Source organism: Musa acuminata, chromosome BXJ1-8 (genome assembly GCF_036884655.1).
Source record: "Musa acuminata AAA Group cultivar baxijiao chromosome BXJ1-8, Cavendish_Baxijiao_AAA, whole genome shotgun sequence".
In the NCBI taxonomy this organism is placed as follows: domain Eukaryota; kingdom Viridiplantae; phylum Streptophyta; class Magnoliopsida; order Zingiberales; family Musaceae; genus Musa; species Musa acuminata.
In genome coordinates, this window is record NC_088334.1 from 48,966,659 (window position 1) to 48,982,188 (window position 15,530).

The 15,530-nt window shown below is 45.7% G+C and overlaps 1 protein-coding gene and 1 pseudogene across 3 annotated transcripts; both read right to left on the minus strand.

Moving 5' to 3' along the window:
* Positions 1-1,265: 1,265 nt before the first annotated feature.
* LOC135588474 (DNA topoisomerase 1 beta-like) lies at positions 1,266-12,944 on the minus strand. 2 transcript variants are annotated; one of them, XM_065080610.1, is made up of 5 exons: positions 12,808-12,944; positions 2,485-2,544; positions 2,329-2,423; positions 2,036-2,192; positions 1,266-1,864 (listed from the first exon to the last, which is right to left on the minus strand). In XM_065080610.1, the coding sequence occupies exons 3-5, from the start codon at positions 2,421-2,423 to the stop codon at positions 1,679-1,681; spliced, it is 438 nt and encodes a 145-aa protein (XP_064936682.1). In that variant the 5' UTR covers positions 2,485-2,544; positions 12,808-12,944; the 3' UTR covers positions 1,266-1,678. The 2 variants fall into 2 exon arrangements, 1 of the variants encoding a protein (XP_064936682.1); XR_010476286.1 differs by lacking the exons at positions 2,329-2,423; positions 12,808-12,944 and having other exon boundaries at positions 2,485-6,671.
* LOC135588472 (uncharacterized) lies at positions 12,723-14,480 on the minus strand (annotated as a pseudogene). Its single transcript, XR_010476285.1, has 2 exons — positions 13,579-14,480; positions 12,723-13,444 (listed from the first exon to the last, which is right to left on the minus strand). The product of XR_010476285.1 is annotated as an uncharacterized LOC135588472 (transcript).
* Between the last annotated feature and the right edge of the window lie 1,050 nt (positions 14,481-15,530).

The window sequence follows — 15,530 nt, forward strand, 5'->3', positions numbered from 1 at the left end:
TTAGGTAGTCACCTCCTATTCTCCTCTCCTCTTCTCCTCCTCAAATAGTAGGTTTGGAGATTTGAGGAGCGTCATTGCAGTCCTACTGTGTGGATCACCTCTAGAGCAGAGGACGTTTGACCTCCTTCATTCACTCCTACAGATCTGTAAGGATTCAGGGATATACGATCTCCCTAGGTAACACAACTATCTCACACGTGGTTTTCTTTGTCGTTTATTTTGCCCACAAATCTTCGCACGACAACAAATATATTATTAGAAAATATTAGAGATTTTGTTTTCTGTTCTTCCGTTGCACATGTAATCTCGTACCCTAGATTTCCCAACAAGACCATGAGCCAAAACTTTAAATTTATATTTAAAATAATATTTATGAATAAAATAAATAATATGAGGATTATTTATCGGTTCATGCACATTATTTTGGATATAAATTGATATGCATGAACTAGACTTATTATCCACTTTATTCATGAATAAAGTAGACATTATCCAAAATAATATGCATGAATATTGAATAAAGATGTATATCCAAAATTTATTTAAATCGATTCAGAAAATAAAATGACATCAGAATGCATGAACCTAAAATGGTACATAAACATAGTAGACAGCCAATCATACTATTGCTGAAGTTGCCAACCAACGAAGGTGCCGTTGTATATATGTATATGTATATACATGTATATATGTATATATACATATCCAAGAAAGTCACCAATGTAACTCCCACCGTCGACTGGAGGCAGAAGGGTACCGTCACTGCTATCAAAGACCAAGGCAAATGCGGTGAGCTCGAAATATTTTATTTTTGTTGATGTGCTCGATCGAAATAAATGAAAATTTAGTATGAATTGTTGCAGGAAGTTGCTGGGCCTTCTCGACAGTAGTTTCGGTGGAGGGAATAATATATATATATATATATATATATATATATATATCTCCCATGGTCATTAGCTGAGGAAGTATCCCTCAGCAACCTGGAAAACTACGGCCAACAAAAACAACAGCCAAAATGATAGTAAATTTTGATCTTCATGTTTTAGTCCTTCAAGATTGACCCTGTCGAAATCTGATGGATAAGCAGTCAAGTTTAGTACTATCAGCAATTTGATGTTTCAGTGTCAAGTGAATGAATAACTATGATGCAGCTCATTCGATATCAACCTCTCATGGTGAATAAGAATTTTACTAGGCACAGTGACTTTAAGAAATCCAGAGTGCATGGAATTTTATGAGGCATTGTAACAAGCTTAAAGCTAGATTGACGCCATCCAAAAGTAGTAGGATAGAATTAGATCAAAGTTTTGCTAACAAAGTATAATATACTAAGTCAAACTGCAACTTATAAGTTCTCAATAAACTGAGGTATCAACAAATAGGAACACCTCAACATAAGCTCATGTTTATATGTCGCAACCACATTTCATAATGTGTAAGTTGGAGACAATTTACAAGCTTCATCATCCATTCAATCATCAGCCTGTTCTTTCCGGATATCACATAGCTAATCCATCTAGGTTACCAACAAAACTTGTAAAAAGAACATCTTGCAATTAACATGCATGTGTTTGGGGGGAAAGGTTGATATGGTCTGGTCTAGTTTTCAAGATCAAATATGAGTTGACCAGATAGTTGAAAGGGTTAGAAGAATTGGAAATTTAGACACTAGCAAAACTCAAACATACAACAATGCAGAATAAACGAGGATCAAACTGTCGAAATGATACTGATTTACCTTTTCATTGCCAGCCCTAAGTGCTAGCTTATCAATAAGGTAGGTTGCTACTGCTATTTGCCGCTTTGTTGGATCTTTACTGGTAAAGTCCCTTGTATAATTCGCACGAATATTGTGTATATAATTCTGCAGAATAAATAGAATATTATGAGAGACATGCACCAATGTCTAATGGTGGACACTAGAGATTTTTATCAAAATCCTATTTCTTTCTACTTAATGCCTAGGGACCAATATACTGGTCAAAATTCATGCATGTTATCGGTTCCAAAGGAAAAAAGATCAAGCAATCAGTACCTTCAACAGCCTCGCTTTCTCATACTTCTCTTTGTCGCTTTGTCCTTTTAATGAACTGCTGGCTGCCAAAAAGACATACTTGAACTCTTTTGGATTTATGGGATCATTCCAAAAAGCCAACCATGTGACAGTGTTATCATGTTTTACTTCTTTCCACCTGAAAAAGGAGACTCAAGTGCTGAATTTAGAATGCTCACTAGTAATTTCATAGTATTTTTTAACAAGCTTTACCAACAAGTTTGTTCTGGTATCATGACTGCCTAATTCAACCTTTTGTTTTTGAATTGCATTACCTTTCACCAGGTATTGGACATTTTGGAATTGGTGCATCTTTTCCTATATTGATTGTAATATCACTTGGGCGAATTCTCTTTTTCAGCTTTCCCATCTAAAATTTATACTCATCCTGTTAACAATTATTAGCAGTATAGTAATGATGGGAATAGAACCTTTGGATGCTCTCCTCAGCCTCGAAACAACCCTGGTGGTTCAACCCTAAAATTTCCAACCTATAAAAACCAACTCATTAGCTCTAGGCATTATAAATCAAAGACAAAGAATGGCCACAAACTTTACAATATGCATCACCATAATCGAGGTATAATACTTGACAAAATGCATCCTAGATGTCATAGCACTGATGAAGAAAGATACCTTGCATCATGTATCAGTTCTCTTCCAAAAACACCTATGCTGAGAGTACCAATTTTAAAAATATATATCTATTCAAGAAACTTGTAGGTGACTTCCAAAATTCAAAGCATCTATCATGGATTTACTTATCATGTGGTGGATGGTATGTTTCAAGCTGCATAAAACATGCCCGTAACATAACAAACTTGTCCTAAACTACCGTAGGGGAAGACAACTACCGTTCATGTGGTGGATGGTATGTTTCAAGCTGCATAAAACATGAGGGCAGAGACATGTCGCGGCAGTAGGGGAAGACAACTACCGTTCTGTCACGGACAAACTTCTAAACAAGGTGTTTGATGTAATGCTTATATCTGTCTGTGTCTGTTGGCATGTTCATACCCTGTACAGAATGTAAAGGGGCGGCCGAAGGCTTAATAATCTCATTTTAGTTGGGTTGGTGGCCTCTTTAGGCTTGTAAATAAAGGTTGTGTCATGTGGACACGTGCGAGAGCTTCTCGGTCTGTAATGGACCATTTTACCCTTTGTTGTGCCACTGTTCAGAGCTTGTAAAGTCTGTTTGTAATTTGCATTGTCTATGAAGTGTTTTTCGGACATGTCTGCTTGTGGATCCCGATTGAGGCGTTCTTTTTAACCCGTTCTCTCTTTGATTGGTCCTAAGGGACAATGGGAGGCTTCGGGGAGGCTGACCTTTGCGGACGGACGCGCGAGGGTGCCGCACGACTTAGGTAAAACCAGCTAAGTCCGTGTCATATGGTATCAGAGCGGGACAAGCACTCATAGAAACACTTGACATGCAAACGTGGGGGACCTAGCGGGGCTGCGTTGAGGGCAGTCAGCAACGCGCGACCGTTTGAGGGAAAACGGGCATGGAGATGTAGGGAAAAGAGTCGCTCAGAGGAGCGGGCATCTAACATTGGCATTCAGAGGAATGGCCAACCCTTCGCGCAAGAGGCACCACGAGAACAGGCAAGCTTGGAAGAATGCGGAGCGCACAAAGGTTGGGATGGCTGAGTTTGAGCTACGGCTCAACGTTGACAACTTTACTTGATGGTGCTCAAGGCAAGCGAGGCGCTTGGCAAAGGTCGAGACCATGCAAAGTGGAATGAGTTGCTCAGCGACCGAAAGAGTTGTGCAAAGCTCACAGAGGTGAGGGGAATTGCTAACTCGAAGAATTCGGTACTCATGCATGGGCTTGTATGCGGACGATGGAATGTTCGTGGCCATCCCAAGGCGGTCGAGACTCGGCGCCATGGAGCATTGAAACTTTCTCTTCAGCATGCGAAGGATACGTCCGGAGGAGGCTAAAGTGTGCAACGAGTTCAGCATGTTGCTAGGCCTTGAGGGGTGCAGCGGTGGCTGTATTGACGTGGAGGCGCAATCTAGCAAGTGCGTTTGCAAGAGGCAGAACAATGCACAGTTTGTTCAGCAGATCGGAGTAGTCCAAGGGGATGGTGATCTCCGAAACGAAGAGAGATGTTGCTCCAACGGGACAGTTATCCAGGAGGGATAAGTCTCGGCTCTCCAGAGGGAGAATCATGTGAGATGGACTTCACATGTTGAGGAGGAGTACCTCACAAACAACAACTCCACGAAGCTCAATGGACCGAGCAAGCAGCGAGGAGTTGTCGCATGATCTCGCTCGAGAGAATGCATTGGTGGATGCATTGCGAGATCAAGTGGGGGAGCGACCTAAAGCAACTTAAATGAAGGCACACTTGGAGTCGATGTGGAGATCGGACTCAAGGGAGGGCTGACCCGTGGAATGGTGGGCACGAGGGCCACCATCGACTCAATGCAAAAACGAGGAGCGGAGCAACTTGGGTGTAACTTGGCGAAGTACCCAAGCCGCATGAAGGGAGCCAGCATAGATGTTGGAACGTGGAGCAGAGGCACAGTGCCTTCCTTAGACAGAGGTCAAGGACATGAACTCTTGCAGAGGCAATAGTAGGATCATGTTGTTCCATGGGTCCTTCATTCTGACGGAGCGGACTCATCTTGTATGGTGCCAAAGACGAAGGGAGCTTCGGGGCACATGCACCTTATCTCGGAGAAGCATTTGATGGAGGAACTAAGGCGACTCAATTTGCGGAGGCGAAGTTGGGTTCAGAAGGCCTTAACACGGGGCAAGAGGACGCAGAGGCGGGTACTCTTGAAGAATATGTCACAGTGTTGCTATTCGAGTTGCTATGAAGGAAGCGGTGCGCAACGGAGATTGTGCTGGTAGGGGCAGAGGCCCAGGATCCAGACAATGGTGCACAAATTACAGTGAAGTCGGTGGACTTCGGGAGAGATTGTGCTGGTAGGGGCAGAGGCCCAGGATCCAGACAATGGTGCACAAATTACAGTGAAGTCGGTGGACTTCGGGAGCTACTAGGCGACGGACTGTCCTAGAGCGGTGCTTCATCTAGGTATGACCCAAGAGTGGGTGGATGAAGGTTGATTGCCAAAGGAGCGAACAAAATCGAAGGTGGAGGAGACCCTGCGATGTTTTGGCAGAGGCCACACATGGAGGGTTCACAATTCGAGTTTATTCCACAAGGATCAGAATGCAATGGAGATATCACCAGGAGGCGACATGGTGCAGCGGATCGTGGTGGAACAGTTCGTGGCAATGCGATATACACAATCTGTCCCGGGAGGGACTAGATCATATGGAGGTATGATCGGGAGCTACTGGAAGCTCCACTTCGGTGAACAACACGACGGCAAGAAGGGCTATGGATTCAAGGAGTGAAGGCCATGGTACCGCAGAGGCGGGTCTTCCGGGCGTGCATCGAATTTTGCATCGGATGGAAACCTTGGTCATCAGCATATGGGGGCTGTGTTCCACTAAGGGAAAAGTTCGAATGCAAGTACCAGTGAGTCCCATGGGAGGGACTTGATCATGCAGAGGTATGATCGAAGCAGCTGGAGAGTTGGACTGCTCCAGAGCTCATATTCGCTTAAGGGAGCCCGGCAAGTCAGAGGACAAGGCCGAGTAAGCGAATGTTGCTACCAAGGAAGCTAAGGAGAACAGAATTGGTGCAAACCCTGCAACGTGATGGCAGAGGCCATGCATGGGAGTTGCAGTCTGTCTTTCCATCGACCAAACGGACTGCTTGGAGAACACAGAGGTGTTGAAGCAGGGGGTCGAAAGGGGCGAGGAAGCGACGACGAGTCCAGAGGGACTTAGCTACCCAAAATCAAGGATCAGTTAGAATGGAGGTGGACTCAGAGGAGTGCCACGGAGACATATCTACTGATCGTGAAGAAAAGGGATGCAGATGCGAGGCAACGGATAGTAGGGCCATGGGCATGGCAGCGCCATGGTACCGCAGAGGCGGGACTTCCGTGAAAGTCATTGATCCCTTGCTCTCATGGAGGGAGAGCGCTTGGTCGTGAAAGGGGCCGAGGAGGTGGAGCATGCAGAGGTAATCTCCAAGTACCGAGACAAGGCTGAAGGGTAGAGGCCGAAGAACTTCGTAAGACCGGTGTCAACAAGTTTCTCATCAAGATAGCCGTAAGTGAAGGACTTCGGGTCATGCAAGAGTGCACAACCAAGGAACGAAGCAAGCAGTACGCGGTGCTGTACCTTTGCTACTCAGTGGAGTAGGCGGCAGGGTTGATGGAGAAGACGGTACAATCCCAAAGGCGACCTCATCTATCAGAGAATTACTCCAAGTTGGGGTGAAAACTTCCTGCATTCCAGAAGTTCAATGGCATTGAGAAGGTGAATCACAGTAGCTAACTCAACGCAAGGAGTGCAAACACTTCAAGTACTTCAGAAGTGTGAGCAAAGAGCATGCGAAGGCCAGTAACCAGCTCGATGCATGAAGTACAATCTCGAGGAGGCGGGCGAAGTCAAGTAACCTTTGCCTTCTCAACTTTTAAGAGGATGGGCGAAACCGAGTACCCCAATTCTCTTATCTATCCAGCAGAGGAGCTCTGCACAAGTTCAAAGACCCTTCGAAGATAATGGAAGACAATAGTTGTTAAATCCTCACCAACGGTGATCAGTGCTACTGAGAGTAGATTGTCCGCTTCATTTCCCAACGAAATGCCAATCGAAAGCGGAAGTGATGCGAACCTACTTGGATGTGACAACTAACTGAAAGAAGAGTCAATGAGCAGATTCTGTGGAGGAAGGACCCAAAACTTCAGAAGTTTGCGAGACGATGCTCGTTAAAGCTCCAACAAGCATCCAACCAGTTCAAGCAGCATGAGGAATCTTTGAGAGACTGGCGCAGTAAGGATGGTCTTTTCCTTCATCTGGCGGATCCGCAGGAATCAACAAGGATCAACACAACTCAGCCAACCCCACAACAGAGTCAAAGTCATTGGTGAGTTGTAGCAGCATGGCGGATTAAAGGTTCGACTACTCAAAAACAGTAGTGGAGAGCAGTTGGGAGCCAGGAGGCGCATTGCAGCTGGAGCAGAAGATTGAAGACTCAGCAAAGGCGAAGAGTTGCAGTGTTCACAAAGGCTTCGACGAGGACGTCGAAGGGATAAGTGGGGGAGAATGTCACGGACAAACTTCTAAACAAGGTGTTTGATGTAATGCTTATATCTGTCCGTGTCTGTTGGCATGTTCATACCCTGTACAGAATGTAAAGGGGCGGCCGAAGGCTTAATAGTCCCATTTTAGTTGGGTTGGTGGCCTCTTTAGGCTTGTAAATAAAGGTTGTGTCATGTGGACACGTGCGAGAGCTTCTCGGTCTGTAATGGACCATTTTACCCTTTGTTGTGCCACTGTTCAGAGCTTGTAAAGTCTGTTTGTAATTTGCATTGTCTATGAAGTGTTTTTCGGACATGTCTGCTTGTGGATCCCGATTGAGGCGTTCTTTTTAACCCGTTCTCTCTTTGATTGGTCCTAAGGGACAATGGGAGGCTTCGGGGAGGCTGACCTTTGCGGACGGACGCGCGAGGGTGCCGCACGACTTAGGTAAAACCAGCTAAGTCCGTGTCAGTTCGCCAGGGAAGTGCTGCAGTTGCCGCAAGGAAAACGACCACCGCTGGAAAAGTAATAGTGGGAATCCCATCGCCATTATTGCCCTCATCATATTCCCCCCCCCCCCCCAAAGGAAGCTATGCGTTGGTTGTTGTAAGGGGGGTCCGAGGCATGGCTTCGGCTTTAAGAAATTGTCCCTGCCGGGCGGTAGCCGGTCCGTTACCAGGGGTGTGGGAATCGTGGAGTTTAGCAATCGAGGAGGGTCGGGGGCACAGCGGTGGTCTCGGGCAACGTGCAATCGAGGAGCACGACTCAGTCGGGTAGGCCGAGCAAAGATGGTCTCGGGCAACATGCAGCCGAGAAGCATGACTCAAGCGGGCAGGCCGAGCAGAGGTGGTCTCGGGCAAAACGCGGTTGAGGAGCACGGCTCAGTCGGGCAGGCCACGCAGAGGTGGTCTCGGGCAACATACAGTCGAGAAGCATGACTCAAGCGGGCAGGCCGAGCAGAGGTGGTCTCGGGCAAAACGCGGTCGAGGAGCACGACTCAGGCGGGTAGGCCGCGCAGAGGTGGTCTCGGGCAACATGCAATCGAGGAGCACAACTCAGTCGAGCAGGCCGAGTAGAGGTGGTCTCGGGCAACATGCAGCCGAGGAGCACGACTCAGGTGGGCAGGCCGCGCAGAGATGGTCTCGGGCAACATGCGGCCGAGGAGCACGACTCAGGCGAGCAGGCCGCACAGAGGTGGTCTCGGGCAACATGCAACCGAGGAGCACGACTCAGTCGGGCAGGCCGAGCAGAGGTGGTCTTAGGCAACATGCAGCCGAGGAGCACGACTCAGGCGGGTAGGCCGCGCAGAGGTGGTCTCGGGAAGCATGCAACCGAGGAGTACGACTCTCAAGCGGGTAGGCCGCGCAGGCGTGGTCTCGGGCAACACGCAACCGAGGAGCACGGCTCAGGCGGGCAGGCCGCGTAGGCGTGGTCTCGGGCAACATGCGACCGAGGAGCACGGCACAAGCGGGCAGGCCGCGTAGGTGTGGTCTCAAGGAGTCTGTTCGGTGAGGAAGGTCGTGGTCCTCGCGCGCCCTCCTCTTCTATGAAGCCCGCTGCTAAAAGTCGCTCCACCTCCTCACGGCCATCCAAGCCTCCGCCGCGATGTACTGGTTAGCCCGCTGGAGCATCTCCGGTACCGCGGTGGGGGGTCGCTCCGTGAGGGACCAGGAAAATCTGGAAGGTCACAGGCCTATCATAAACGCCTGCATTAACAGAGAGGGATGAGCGTCCGGCAAACCCCAGATTTGCGTGGCAAAGCGATCCACAAAATGTGAGAGGGGCTTGTCCTCCCTTTGGTTAAGTCCGAGTAGTGCAACGGATGGCTTCGGCCGGGCGTAGGCTAGGAAGTTAAGCTCAAAGTCCCTGGCGAGCTGATCGAAGGAAGTGATCACCCCAGCCTTCAGACTGTTATACCATGCACGGGCTGGCCCCCTCAGAGTCGTGGGGAACGCCCTGCACATCAGGGCGTCTGAGGTTCCGTAAAGCGCCATTTGGGCACGGAAGGCGGCTACATGGTCCGCTGGGTCGGTGGCACCGTCGTACGCGTCGAGAGAGGGGAGGCGGAAGTTCGGGGGGACTGTCTGATCTTGTATCTCAGGCGTGAACGAGCATCCCCGGTGCATGTCCTCCCCAAGCTCTTCCTTTGACTTACGAACTTCCTTCTGTACCTCGTCGTGTCGCTGGTTCACGCAACGCAACTGGGCTCGTAGAGAGCTCGTTGAATCTGAAGATAACACCTCGAGCTCCGGGCGGGCGCTCGGGTTTCCCATCGCTCGATCTTCTAGCGAGGCCGGTCGGACCTGAGGTGACGCGGGGAGCTCCGGGGGTATCATATGAGCCCGATCGGGCGGCACTTGTTGCAGCAGTGGTTGGATCATAGGTAGGTGCGCCGGATGAGAAATGAGTGGGATAATGGTCTGCACCTTCCCAGTCAGAGCCCGAACTTGATGAACGAGGTCCTAAAAGGCTTCGGGCGATACGGGCGACGGGTCGGCTGGGGCACCTTCCGGTGGCGACAAGCCTGGGTCGTTGAATAACCGCCAATAGCGCTTTGAGGTCGCGACGGGGTGTTCAGCTCGAGGTTCGCCATGCGGGGGGGGGGGGGGCGTTCTCCGGGAACCTCGAACAGGCGAGACCCCTCAACTGTGGGTTCGTGTGGGTCGATCTGCTGATCCCTCAACACTCGGGCCCTCCTTCTAGCGTCAAAATGTTGGTGTCAACAACCTTAAGCCGTGGCCTCGGGGCCAACGCGGCTTGGTTCGGGTCCGAATGATTGGGGATCTTCCTGGGCGACCCTTGAGACTGTTGAGGTGGCCGACTGCGGTGGTCCGATCGTAACGGGACAGCCATTTCCTCTGGAAGGGAACTCCTCGCCTGGGCACGCGGTGGGAGGTGCTCCATCTTCGTCCTTGCACACAGGTCGGGTCGGGAGGCTCGACCCGACCCCTCCGACGATTAAGTCAGTGGACGATCACAAGGGGTTTTTCTCACCTGATTCTCCTCCTCCACTCTTTCTGAGCGCGAGAGTTTTTATAGGGAAGGTTACCGTTGTCTGATGTGCCCGTTTGTAGGGAGCAGGATCGTACTCCTGGTAACTGATGATAGATAATCCAAATAATTGGATTCCCTTGTATCGTTTGGGGACTGTGGTGTAGTGGCCTAGCGTCCACAATCGATGAGTCGAGCGAATTATTATGAAGATAATAATAATTCACTGAGCCAGAAAGAGTTCTGACAAGTATGACTCACAACCAGCTCAATATTAGACTTAGAGGGTCACACACATATGGTAGGTGTTGCGACGAGTTGAGGTTCAGATATTAGATATCCGTTGGAGCCCCTATCTTATTGGATATCCAATAAGCCTCTGAATTATTGGATCAAATGAATGAGATCTAATAAAAGCTAATAAGAGATTATTGAGTAGAGACCCACTAATCTAAGAAGCTTGGATAATTGTATAGAGATCCAGTACCCAATAGAGCATAATCTATTAGGGTTAACTAGGGGCCTCTATAAATATGAGAGAACTAAAGGCCCAAAAGTTGAGACTTTTTAGGTAGTCACCTCCTATTCTCCTCCTCAAATAGTAGGCTTGGAGATTTGAGGAGCGTCGTCGCAGTCCTACTGTGTGGATCACCTCTAGAGCGGAGGACGCTTGACCTCCTTCATCCACTCCTACAGATCTATAGGGATTCAGGAATATACGATCTCCCTAGGTAACACAACTATCTCACACGTGGTTTTCTTTGTCATGTATTTTGCACACAAATCTTCGCACGACAACGAATATATTATTAGAAAATATTAAAGATTTTGTTTTCTGTTCTTCCGCTGCATATGTAATCTCGTACCCTAGATTTCCCAACAAGACCATGAGCCAAAACTTTAAATTTATATTTAAAATAATATTTATGAATAAAATAAATAATATGAGGAGTATTTATCGGTTCATGCACATTATTTTGGATATAAATTAATATGCATGAACTAGACTTATTATCCACTTTATTCATGAATAAAGTAGACATTATCCAAAATAATATGCATGAATATTGAATAAATATGTATATCCAAACTTTATTTAAATCGATTCAGAAAATAAAATGACATGAGAATGCATGAACCTAAAATAGTACAAAAACATAGTAGACAGCCAACCATACTATTGCCATTGAAGTTGCCAACCAACGAAGGTGCCAATATATATATGTATATATGTATATACATATATAAATATATACATATATACATATACATATATGTATATATGTATATACATATATAAATATATACATATATACATATACATATATGTATATATGTATATGTATATATAAATATATACATATATATATACATATACATATATACATATACATACATATATATATACATACATATATATATACATACATATATGTATATATATAGAGGTATATATACATATATATATATATACATATATGTATATATGTATATATACATATACATGCATATACATATATATATATATACATGTATATATACATATCCAAGAACGTCACCAATGTAACTCCCACCGTTGACTGGAGGCAGAAGGGTGCCGTCACTGCTATCAAAGACCAAGGCAAATGCGGTGAGCTCAAAATATTTTATTTTTGTTGATGTACTCGATCAAAATAAATGAAAATTTAGTATGAATTATTGCAGGAAGTTGCTGGGCCTTCTCGACAGTAGTTTCGGTGGAGGGAATAAACCAGATCAGAACCAACGAGCTTATCTCCTTGTCAGAGCAACAACTGATGGATTGCGACACCAACACCAACAAAGGGTGCGATGAAGGTATGATGGATGATGCATTCGACTTCATCGAAAGAAATGGAGGGATCACAACAGAGGAAAACTATCCTTATGTAGCTCGACAAGAATAATGCTCTTTCAGAGGACTAAAATTGTAACTGGCTTAGGATAACTTATACCAAATTATTCCAACACTGAACCAAGCATACTCTAGGAGATATTAAAATTTCCGAAAAAGGATAACAAAATCATTAGAAACCTTACTAAAAGAATTCATTTTCGAAGAAAACTACATTTTTTAAAAAACTAAGAAAGAAACGCGCCAGGATGATCAAACATCCTGTCAATGCTTGATTAAACTTACAAAAAGCTACTGCATCATTCACATGCTCACTTCATAACAGTTATTTACAGAAAAAAAAATGGTTTCCAATATTAAAGACCTCTCAAGAAAAATCATACATCGAAAAATATTTTTTAGACATTGATCAGGAATTGGTGTAAGTCAAAAGTCTAGAAATTTCCACATAATACTTCGATGTTGAGTTCAAGAATGCAAACCTAACAATGAAAAGCATAAGAAATTCTGTAAATAAACTGCCATTAAGTTATTTGAAAGAGAAAAATCAGGAACATCAGGCAAAATGCATATGTGAATTCTGATTAAACAATGAGGAAAAAGATTATATTTCGATAATGCATTTGGAAAAATTTATATATACACTTTTGCTTTTCCTCTCTATAATGCAAATGTGAATTATGGTTAAACAATGCGGGAAAAATTATATTTCAATTGATAGATTTGGACATGATTAAAACATTGCTGTAAACAACAGATGAGTTTCGAAAGTCTCACAGGATATTATGGAGATATAATTCCAAATGCAATGGATATCAACTCATTAGACAGGAGGAAACCATCTGGATCACTGAGCCGAATGGATGCAACTCCATTACCCATTTCATCATTATCCTCACTCATCTTCAACTCAAACTCAGGGTAAGACAACGTATTTCTATCATCATCCATGACAACCACATGCCCACTCTCTACATACTGCCTCAAGGCTTGGCACAAAGAGCATGCCAGGCTCTTCCCAAAGCATTTTGCAAAGCCCCTCAGGTCAAGACCTTTTGCCGTTCTCAAGGACAGCATCACGACATCCATTGACATGTCCTTTGTGTCGACACTGATGTCCTCATGAAGCACTACCAATCCATCTTCCAACTTCTGCACCTATTCCTCGTACTCCTTCAATCTTCTTGGCCTTGAAAACCTCACGCCATTGATGTAGCTTGCAGATCCAAGGCCAAATCCATAGAAAGATCTGTTCAGCCAGTAGGTGAGATTGTGCTTGCACTCATACCGATCCTTGCAGTAGCTACTGATCTCATAGTGGCTATAACCTGCCCCAGAAAGCATCCGTGAAGCAGTCCTGTAAAAATCTGCCGACTGCATCTCTGTTGGTAGAGGAAATTCTCCTGGAGTATACCTGTAAACATGATAATTCATTGTGACAAGCATATATGTGCATCTTTAAGCACAAGATTGATGTTTCAGTAGAATACAGCAACATAAGGGTATTCATGAATGTACTGATAGGTGGTTAAAGGAGGATTTGCTTACAAATGACCAAACTTGGTGCCTTGCTCAACCTGCAGGTCGTAAACGGAGACATGCGTAGGACGAGCACTGATGGCACAGCGCAAGCTCTCTTCCCACATTTCTTGGGACTGATGGGGCAAGGACGAGATGAGGTCCATGCTCCAATTCTGCAGCTCACTGCAGTCGGCGACAATCTCAATGGCTTCATAGACATCCTTCAAGCCGTGGGCTCTCCCGCAAGCCCTCAGCAGCTCCTCCTGGAACGCCTGAACACCGAGCGACACCCGGTTCACTCCCAGCTCAAGCAGCCGTTCCATCTTTTCCTTATCAAACGTTCCAGGGTCCATTTCAATCGACACCTCCGGGCTATCGCACCTGCCAAATCTCGACTTCAGCGCGTCGAGGATGGACGAGACGAAGCCCGGAGGGACTAGCGACGGCGTGCCACCGCCGAAGAACACGGTCTCGAGGGGCGAGCAGTCGTCGGACCAGGCTCTGGTCGCCGCAATCTCGCGGAGGAGGAGCTGCACGTAGTTCGAGATTCTGGGGTCGGTGTCCGGGCGGTGCGGCGTGGAGGAACCGAGAGCGATGATCGGGAAGTCGCAGTAGTGGCACCGCTTGCGGCAGAAAGGGAGGTGGACGTAGGCGGAGGTGGGCGGGGGCGGGGGTGGGGACTGGGCCGAGGAGGAATATTTACAAACAGGTGGTGGACGCGGAAGGTACGCCCTGAGGGCGAAGGCTTGAGCCGGTGGAAAGGGAGATGAGATGAAGAAGGGGAGGAAAGTGGATCTCAGCATCTACGTACTAGGGTTTTGTGAAGCTTCAAGCATCAACAATGGCTATATATTGGATGCAGAGACAAAAGGAACCGATTTGGTATAGAGAAGGCCAAGGAAGAGACGCCTTAACTTTGAGAGTCTTTTTCTCGGCTTGCAAAAGGATAAGTAGTTTGCACAAAATCGTATTATATTACTCATTTTTACTGGGATTTTTTAAGGTGTCATAAAAAAAACTTTTATAATTTAAAAAATACTTAAAAATAATAAATTTGGATTAATTACAAATTATTCTTATAGTTACCCATCTTTATTATTTTGGTTTCTAAACTTTAAAATTTTATTTTGAAGTCTCTATAGCTACGAAAAAAAAACATTTAACTCAATTTAGTCCAATACCATCAGATTGAAAGATACATGATAGCATGCGTAGAAATTTAAAAAAATTGATATATAAAAATATATTTTTAATATCTCAATTACGTTTTCGGTGGTAACTGATGGCGACATCATTGAGGGGTGCGAGTGGTTATGGTTAGCATAAATGACGCAAGAATCGACGAAAACGCTATGGACTTTTGTAGCATCTTGCAAGAAGAGGAGGATGAGGAGAGAGAACGATGACGAGAAGTGAGGCAAAGAAAAGGAGAAAAAGGACGATACAGATGCCGATACTTCCCATCTACATCTACGTCGATGCAAATGTAAATGTCAAGCGGCCCTTCTTCCCGGCATATGTAAAGCGATGTCGATGTAAATGTAGAGCATCATCGCTATGCATCAACATTAATACAAATGCATTGGAGAAGAAGGATGAGTGATAGTCGACATCCTATATCGTTCTGCATCGCTCATCCTTCTTCCCCCCTCACGCAAGCTACGCGGCCAAAAGGACAAGAAGGATGAGCACCACCCTTCCCTTGCATCGTTATCTACATCGACGTAGATGTAAAGTGGCATTGCTTAGCATTTATGTTGGCGTTGGTATAGTTGTCAAGCGACGCTGATGTAAATATAGAGCATCGACATCTACATCATCCTCGTCCTTTTTTCCCTTTTATCTCAACTCACCGTTGATCTTCCTCCTCCTTTCACAAGAAGATGCAAAAGTCCTTAGTGTTCTCGCCAACCACAATCACTCATAGCCTCTAGCAACACTACCGTCCACTACCACAAAAAATGTAATTGAGATATTGA

Excerpts from the sequence above, each read along its gene's own strand:
- LOC135588474 (XM_065080610.1), bottom strand. The coding sequence starts at position 2,423 with ATGGGAAAGCTGAAAAAGAGAATTCGCCCAAGTGATATTACAATCAAT. Across the intron at positions 2,193-2,328 it reads TGTCCAATACCTGGTGAAAG|GTGGAAAGAAGTAAAACATG; the intron begins GTAATGCAATTC and ends CTCCTTTTTCAG. Across the intron at positions 1,865-2,035 it reads AGAAAGCGAGGCTGTTGAAG|AATTATATACACAATATTCG; the intron begins GTACTGATTGCT and ends TTTATTCTGCAG.